General features: G+C 49.0%; 2 protein-coding genes across 2 annotated transcripts in view; one reads left to right on the forward strand and one right to left on the reverse strand.

Annotated features, from left to right (window-relative positions):
* ZWILCH (zwilch kinetochore protein) overlaps window positions 1–239 on the reverse strand; it is a 39,258-nt gene extending 39,019 nt beyond the window's left edge. The window contains exon 1 of the mRNA XM_019503954.1: window positions 169–239. Coding sequence (XP_019359499.1) covers window positions 169–224 — 56 coding nt within the window. The 5' untranslated portion in view covers window positions 225–239. The remainder of the gene's footprint in view (window positions 1–168) is intronic.
* A 360-nt stretch (window positions 240–599) lies between these two features.
* On the forward strand, window positions 600–6,875 carry RPL4 (ribosomal protein L4). Its single transcript, XM_019503955.1, has 10 exons — window positions 600–699; window positions 1,514–1,685; window positions 2,519–2,625; window positions 3,082–3,220; window positions 3,577–3,701; window positions 4,281–4,410; window positions 4,857–5,013; window positions 5,206–5,289; window positions 6,540–6,660; window positions 6,749–6,875. Exons 1-10 carry the CDS (start codon window positions 697–699, stop codon window positions 6,800–6,802), a joined length of 1,092 nt encoding a protein of 363 aa, XP_019359500.1. The 5' UTR covers window positions 600–696; the 3' UTR covers window positions 6,803–6,875.
* The last annotated feature ends 2,025 nt before the right edge of the window (window positions 6,876–8,900 follow it).

Here is an 8,900-nt window from a genome sequence, read left to right on the forward strand (position 1 = left end):
GCGGACCGCGGCCCCGGGGTCTCCCCCGCGCCTTCCCCCGGAGACCCCGGCCCGCCCCCGGCCACTGCTATGGAAGTCAATAGCCCCCGCGGTGGCGGCGGCCCGCCCCGGCGTGCGCGAGCTCGTGGGGCCGCGGCCGCAGCCCGGCCGAAACACGCACAGACTCACCGCAGCAGACTGTCGTACAGCCCGGTGGCCGACCTGTGCCTGAGCGCAGCCGCCATTGCCTCCTGAGCCGAACCGCGCGCCTTCCCGCCCCGCCGGAACTACATCCGCGCCGCGCCCCCGGGGGGAGAAAAACACCGTTTTTGTTTGTTTCACCCAGCTCCGCGCAACGCACTCCCTTGCTGCGACTCCGCGCGGAGCCGCTTTTAAAAAAAAAAAAACACTTTTATTACAAGCCCTTTCAGCTTTCCTCCCCTCCCCCCGAATCCCTCCGCCGACAAAATAGTCCCCATGCTACCGCGGCCCTGAGGGGCGCGGAAGATAGTGCTACCGGGAACCACTACCAGCCCCGGTGGGGTGGCGCAAGGAAGAGAAGTTGGGGCTGCCCGGCGCGGTGTTTTGTTGGGTCCGAGGGGAGGCGGGCGCGGAGGAAGGTTACATATAGGCAGACGGAAGTGCTAAATCTTTCCTTTTCCGGCCGGCACCTCGGAGGAGCGAGCAGCGAGACGGGCTGCAGCCTCCGCCGCCGACATGGTGAGACGTGGCCTGGGGCTGGGGGCGGCAGTGCGGGGAGAGAAGCGGCCGGAGCGGGACGAAGGGCGGCCGCAGCGGGGCCGGGCAGGGGCCCCGGGCCGCACGCGGGTGCGGGTGGGGGATGGCGGCCGCCATTTTGGAGTCGCCAGCGCCGCGTGGAGCCGGGGGGGCCGGGCCGGGTCGGGCCGGGCCAGAGGGTGGTCACCCCCTTCCAGCGCTGGGTGGGGGGTCAGGGGTCGTCTCAATGGAGGTGGGTTAGAAGGGACCCGTTTCCCCTCCCCCTCTAGGAAGAAGGAAGGGGGCAGCTTTCGGCCCTGCCACGTGGTTTGAGGGGTCGCGTCGCGGGTGTTTGGGAGGCTCTGAGCGGGTGTTGAAGGGGAAACATCACTCCTGGGTCTCTCAAATCAGGAAAAGCCTGATGAAGTTTTGACGGGTGTTCTCATGGTTTATAGGGACCTGAACAGATCATCAGGTCCGACTCCCTGCCCCGGGCAGGAACCAGCGCTCATGGTGAACGCGGTCCATCCCCAGCTGGATGAAATGCTGAAAGCACTGTACAAGCAGCAACACAAGTGCTGTTATCAACGTTTTAAGTGCTGTATTGCTACCCTTGGGTCCACGCATTCGGGAAGAAGCGCTGCTGTGATGATGTAATTTGCATCGTATCCAGTGCTCGGTGACAGTGGCCTGCTGTCAGCGTGCCGGCACTGCTGAGCTGAAGACCGTTTGACTCTGAGCAGCGCTCGTTATGTTTCCGGGTGGGAAGCATCCCATTGACTTGCGCTGAGGAAAACTGTTTTGTTTTGTTTTTCAGGCTTGTGCTCGTCCGTTGATATCGGTCTACTCCGAAAAGGGGGAGACATCAGGCAAAAATGTCACCATGCCTGCTGTCTTCAAGGCTCCCATTCGCCCAGATATTGTGAACTTTGTTCACACCAACTTGCGTAAGAACAACAGGCAGCCCTACGCCGTGAGTGAACTTGCAGGTATGATTTGGGGTGTAGCACATCGAACTGGAATGGGTCTGTTAGGTTTGGATCGACTCTTGATTACTTGTAATGGTGTAACTGGCCTGTCTATAACATCGTAGTTTTGTAGAGCTAGGGTTGGAGGGACCTGAGCAGATCATCTAGTCCAACCCCCTGTTTGTCTAGTCTGACCGTCTGATGTCTTGCCATTCAGTCCTCAGGGCTTGTCCCATCTGTTGACTTAAGACCATTCAGATCAGTCATAAATTTCAACTTGCTGACTCTTAAAATATTTTCATGCCAACTAAAACTGAAGAGCAAATACGCTTCAAATTGAGTTAAATATATACGTGCAAGAAAACATTTAGGTATTTATCTTTCACCCAGAATGACACCGACGCATTCTAAAAGTGGTAGTTTAAAAAAAAAAAAAAGAATTGGAAATGCATGCTGCAGAAATGACTGTAGGTAATTAAACATGCAAGGAGTGGTTCTGGCTGAGCAGGAACAAATCTACCACGAAAAGGCCTGGGGAACATGAAATTGCCATCAGTGTCACAACTTGATATCTAACTTGGAGGACACAGCCAGAGGGTGGTCCTAGCATGCGCTTCTTGGTATGAGTCTGTTTATTAAACTGAAAACCAGCTTACTTCAGAAATGAAGTGTGGTGCCAGCACAAAGTACCAGACCAGAGCACATAAATGATGAGGTTCCACTTCATTGGTCCGTGTTTCTGAACTGTATGATATCAGTGGAAGTTCTGATTGTCCATCCTGAATTCTGTATTTTTCTTGCACGGAAAGTTGTGTTGTTTCACACTCTTGAGTTTCATATCTTTACTATTCCAGGTCATCAGACCAGTGCTGAATCTTGGGGTACTGGGAGAGCTGTTGCCCGTATTCCCCGAGTACGAGGTGGTGGAACTCACCGTTCTGGCCAAGGTGCTTTTGGGAATGTATCCTTTTTCTGGCTGCCTCTCCCAAGTAGTTATACAGTATAACTGAGAAGAAGCAGAAGTAGTTATCTAAAGGTTAGTTTGGAGATTCTTCCCCTTCAAGGTAATAGTAGCATACTATAGTTTAGGCTCTAGAAACTGTTCTTGAGCTTGTAATGTGAAGAATAGCATTTCCTGTGCTGGTTCAAAGCTTTTATGGGTTTTTTTAAATAAACAGAAACATTCACTGACTGCCACGAATGAAGAATTGACTTGCACATTTTGAGACTGGAATGCAGTATTTTCGCTTGCCATGATGTCGTAATTTGCGTCTTACTCTGTATTCAGTGACAGTTGCCTGCTGTCGATGAGCTGGTACAGATGGCTGACGAACAATTGATGCTGAGCAAGGCTTAAAAAAGGTCTTGACCTGCAAGTAAAGTATGGAATATTTTCTTCTTAACAGTAGCTGTATAGATGTGCCGTGGGGGCCGTATGTTTGCCCCAACCAAGACTTGGCGACGTTGGCATCGTAGGGTTAATACAACCCAGAAACGTTATGCCATCTGTTCTGCTCTAGCAGCTTCAGCCCTTCCAGCTCTGGTCTTGTCTAAAGGTAGGTATTTTGAGTACTCCAAAATGTTGGTTTTATCATGAATAACATTCTAGGTGTGGAACATTCTAGGTTTTGCCCTGGTAGTTCAGGATAGTGAGCTACTGAAATAGCAGTCTTTTGTCACATTCCAGTTCTCCACCATGACTTCTGTATGTATTGGAGGGTGAGAGTTGAGGTGGAGCTACCCTCAGCCTTGGAAGTGTTCCTTATATATATAGTTGGAGGCACATTAGTGGAATTATGTGGAGAAGCCAGCATGGACCTGCTCCTTGCACAAATAACTTTATTTTAAAATAAATTATCTACTGTGTGAAAGCAATAAGTAACTTAAGATCTATTTTCAAAATCCTAATCAGGTCACCGTATTGAGGAGATCCCAGAACTTCCTCTGGTAGTAGAGGACAAAGTGGAAAACTACAAGAAAACCAAGGAAGCTGTTCTGCTTCTTAAGAAGCTTAAAGCATGGAATGACATTAAAAAGGTGAGTTTGTCAGTACTTCAGGTACTTAAAGTACTTTGTTAAAAGAGCTTTTAAAAATGACCATTAAAGTACTGCTGATATTATGGGGCACAGGTTCCAAACTGTTTGGTGAATATGTTACTGCAAAGTATGTACTAGGTCAGGGGTGGGTAAAATGTGGCCCAGGGGCCAGATGCAGCCCACCAGGCCATTCTATCTGGCCCATGGGGTTCCTAAAAAAAAAAAATCTAGAAAATTAATATTCATCTGCCCCTGGCTGCTTGTCATACGGCCCTCGATGACTTGCCAAAACTCAGTAAGTGTCCCTCTGCCCAAAATAATTGCCCGGCCCTGCACTAGGTCATACACACAGAACTGTAGGCCATGAAAAATACGTTTATTACTCTTGATTTACTCGTTCACATTACCATTTACTTGACCTAACTGAAGAATTTCTTGCTGTAAGAATGATGAACCTTTCACTGGTCCGTGTTTCAGATGAACTGTGATGACGGTGAAGTTCTGACCTCTTGTAGTTCTGACGTTCAGTTGTGTTCAGAAATTGCAGTGGCTGGATTTAACATATTTGTTTCTCCATAGGTCTATGCCTCTCAGCGTATGCGTGCTGGAAAGGGTAAAATGAGGAATCGCCGTCGCATCCAGCGCAGGGGACCCTGCATCATTTACAATGAGGACAACGGTATCATCAAGGCATTCAGAAATATTCCAGGTAACTGAATTACAAAACAAAAGAGCAGTTACCTCTTGGGAGGAGCTCTGCTCTACTCTAGAGCACTCGAATGATGAGATTCCACTTCATTGGTCCGTGTTTCTGAAACACATGATTTTGTGGAAGTTCTGACTACTGGTCTAGTTAAGTGGTAGAGCATTGTTTTTTAAGAATCTGCTTCAACAAGGAAGTCATGTTAACAAACCAGTTGTCACATGGAGCGGTAAGACAACTTGTTACTGCTCTGTCTTCTGCTCATGTTAGAAAAACTAACTTGGAGATTTTGTGTGTGAGATGTCTTGGTAATACTGCGTGCAAGTCATTGTAGAAATAAAGATTTTAAAGCTAGTATACTTGGGCTAGATCTTTTTGATCCAAACATCCAGTTTTTGCCATTGTGTGTTTAAAGGAAAATGTCTGTGCTGTGCTTCTGCCTTTTTTTATAGGAATTACTCTTCTCAACGTGAACAAGCTGAATCTGTTGAGACTTGCTCCAGGTGGTCATGTTGGGCGTTTCTGCATTTGGACTGAAAGTGCCTTCCGCAAACTGGATGACTTGTATGGTACCTGGCGCAAACCTGCTAGCCTGAAGAGTAACTATAAGTGAGTACATCTGGAATCTGATCTAGGTAGAATTAACTTTAAAAAGGTGTTGTGCTAGCCAACACCATGCATCTCCTAATAAGGGATTTTCCTCCAAGTGTAGGTTTCCTAGATGGCTATTTTTGTCATACCGGTAGCTATGGGCATTTTCCATGTTCTGTCCAACTTGTGACTGTAAATGTTTGTTTGCAGCCTGCCGATGCATAAGATGACCAATACTGACCTTGGAAGAATCCTGAAGAGCCAAGAGATCCAGAGAGCCCTGCGTGCGCCAAAGTAATCATTATTTATTCTCATGGTCAAGTAGATGAACTTTTGTTTGGACATTTTCACTCCACTCTTGGGATGTAGACGTAACCTGAGAGCAGCCCTTCAATTCCTTGGTTTAATGTGGTTAATTAAAGGGACAATGTCAGGTAATTCCAGGTGCCAAGCAAAAATCAGCCTTAAAATGTACCTTTATGGGAGAGGGGAACCAGCATTATGGTTATAGGTTAGGGGCTGCCCCTCTCGGCAGCACAGAGGCAGAGAGGGATCTTGGAGTCAGGATTGACTCCAGGATGAATATGAGTCGCCAATGCAATGAAGCAATAGGCAGAGCCAACTGCACCCTGTCCTGCATCAACAGGGGCATCACTAACAGGTCCAGAGAGGTCTTGCTTCCCCTCTATGTGGCGCTGGTCAGGCTGCAGCTGGAGTACTATGTCCAGTTCTGGGCACTGCACTTCAAGAGGGTCGTGGAGAACCTGGAGGGGGTCCAGAGGAGGCCACTCATATGGTTGGGGGCCTCCGTGGCCAGCCCTATGAGGAGAGGCTGAGGGACCTGAATCTCTTCAGTCTCCGCAAGAGGAGACTGAGGGGGGATCTTGTGGCTGCCTACAACCTTGTCAGGGGCCACCAGCAGGGACTCAGGGAAAGTCTGTTCCCCAGGGCCCCCCTTGGAGTCACCAGGAACAATGGCCACAAGCAGAGGGAGGATAGGTTTAGGTTAGATATTAGGAAGAACTGCTTCACTGTGAGGGTGGCCAGAGCCTGGAATAGGCTCCCCAGAGAGGTGGTGCTCTCACCTTCCCTGGAATTCTTCAAGAGGAAACCGGATAGGCACCCGGCTGGTGTCTTATGACCCCTGCCACCCCCAGTGCTCCTTCCTGCCCATGGCAGGGGGTCGGATTCAATGATCTGTCTAGGTCCTTTCTGATTCAGTGATTCTATGATTTAAATTTGAGGGTCTTTTTATGGTAAGTTTTCCAGTGTTTGGTCTTGATTCACACTTTCTGTGGTATATGGAGTGCATTAGTTAACCTGTAGCCTTATGCTACTGTATGGGAATTGGGGGAATGAAAGAGCACTCCTACATATTTCCAAACCAAAAAAAAATATGAAAAATAAGCACATTTAAAGCAGTGTTTTAGTAAGATGGTAGACGCAGAAAAGGTTTTTTTAAAAAGTAGACAAATTGATATAAAATGCCTAACAGTTGGCATTTTCCACCTCGTATTCTGATTTGTGGGGCCTTTTTTCCACAGCAAAAAGATTCACCGTAGGGTCCTCAAGAAAAATCCACTGAAGAACTTGAGAGTCATGATAAAATTGAACCCGTATGCCAAGACACTGCGACGCAATACTATGCTGCGTCATGCTCAAAACGTGAGTGCAACTCAAAAATCAGTGTTGTATAATGCAAATGCTAAACAGTATGCATGGTCCTGATATCTGGTTTGATTCTTTTTCACAGCGTAAACTCAAGGAGGAGAAAAAAGCAAAAGTAAACGCAAAGGCTGCAGAATAAGCCTTAACCAGTTTCATCCAGCTGTCATCCAGAAGCTGTCTCAGATTTACTACAAGTAAAATCTGTTATGATACTGGAATGTTGTGAAGTTATTTAACACTGCTAAACACCTTTTGTGGGTGGGGAAAGATGCTCACTGACCGTGGAAAGCACTCAACATAAATACAAGATTGTCTTGTACCACACAATCGGGCTTCAATTTGGAAAAGTGTAAATACAGGAGACCCTCGTCATCTGCAGGGTCCACCGTGGTGGTCCCTGCAAATACTGACAGGACTCCCCATCAGACCCCACAGCAGCCCCTTGCACCCCCTGCCTCTGCGAGAAGCTGGGAGTGTGGAGCTCCCCTACAGTGCCTGGAGCCTGACTGCGGCTGCTTCTGAGTGAGAAGATGCTGCTCCTGCCACCACCTCCCCCTCCCCAGTGCTGACTCTCTGCCTGCCTGGCTCTGCCCTGCCCCACAATCCATGCCTGCTTATGCAAAGGCAGGAGCTTGGGTGCTTGCCCCAACCCACCCTGGTGGTGTGGTGCACCGTGAATATTCAAATCTGTGGGGGGGAGGGGTGTACACTCTGGGGAGGGAGATGGTGGCAGCAGCAGCATCTCCCCCAGTAATATATATTTCATTAAAACTGGAATGTTAGGTAAACTACATTTAAAAAATGGGGCCTGAAATTGGTGAGAATTAATTTGTTCCACTGTGTGTGTGCAAAGGTATTTGATCCTGACTGGAACCCATGGTGTCAGGGTAATAAAAATGTTCCTACAGTAGGAAAGACCTGGAGAAGCATGCATCTCCTCTAACAGCGGTTCTCAACCTTTTATGTACCAGGACCCATTTGTAAACATCACTTGTGATCCACTGCCCCCAAGCCAAGTGTGTTCATGACCCTTTCATATATTCTTGTGCCACACTTGGGTTGAGAAATGCTGCTCGATTGCGTTCAGAGCACTGTACACAAGTCACAGCCCAGCATTACAAATCCAAAGCTGAGGCTATTGTTGCCAATATTGTCCACATCCCTCCTTCTTGCACATTTAGTTCAAGCCTGGAATACGTGCAAATATTTTCTCAGTGGACAACTAATTCACTGGAAAAGGGAGTATACAGCTCAGAACAAAGTGCTTGTCTTTTTAGCAATGCCAAAACTCACTCCCCCCACAAATAACCTCATGCAGTAGAAGTATTAATTGTTTCAACTTTTTGTGGGCCCCCCCACTCCCAGATGTCAGGAAGGAATGAATACATAAAGCAGGACTGGCAGTTAACAATGGAAATTAAGGTGATGTCAATGAGTTTAAGTAACTCCAGAAGTAACCAGCTGAGATCTGAAACTGGTGGGTAGCAAACTCACGCAGAGAGAGGGGTTTTGTTAGGGCTGCACTGGTTTGAAGAACTGTGCAAGGAGCCAGGATGGGGCAGGTGGAAACCCTCTGCCCTGGCCCCACTGCTGCAGTAAAAGGAGGTTTAGGAGTGAGTTTTGCTCCTCATTCTCGGTGCTAAATTTCAGTCATTTGGCAACTCGGGAGAGGTGCTCCTGCAGGCAAGGCAGGGCTGACTAGCAGGTTGAAATGTGCAAACCTAAAGCAACTAGTGCGGCTGACAGGGCCCAGTGAAGACTTAGGGACATAGTGTACCCCTTTACAAGGGCAGCCTTTTTACCCTTTTATAAACCAGTAAATGCTATGGTGATAATAAAATGGCGAAAACCCACTTGACAGAGCAACGCGAATGGGGACGTGCTCCGTGCAGTCTTCCTGCCTGTTTCCCCCTCGAGGGAGTGCCCCTGACACCCCGTGCCAGCTAGCCCCCCCATCCCGCTGCCCCCCTTCCTCCCCTTTATTCGTCCTGCTGTTATTTCCCCCTCTCCCAGCCCGCCCCCGCTGCCAGCACAATTACGAAAAGCCCGGCGCCCTCCTGGCCGAGACTAATGCCGCGCAGCGGGGCAGAGGGCTCCGTTCCCACCCAGGTCTGCGAGGCGGAGATGCCGCCCCTCCGGGCACTACCGCCCTCACGCAAGATGGCGGCGGCGCGCGGTCACGTGCCCTGCGCTCACGTCATCGGGCTGCGCCGGGCGGAAGCGGCGAGGGCCTGGGG

This window comes from Gavialis gangeticus, unplaced genomic scaffold, assembly GCF_001723915.1.
Source record: "Gavialis gangeticus isolate Ggan-Ray unplaced genomic scaffold, GavGan_comp1, whole genome shotgun sequence".
NCBI lineage: Eukaryota > Metazoa > Chordata > Crocodylia > Gavialidae > Gavialis > Gavialis gangeticus.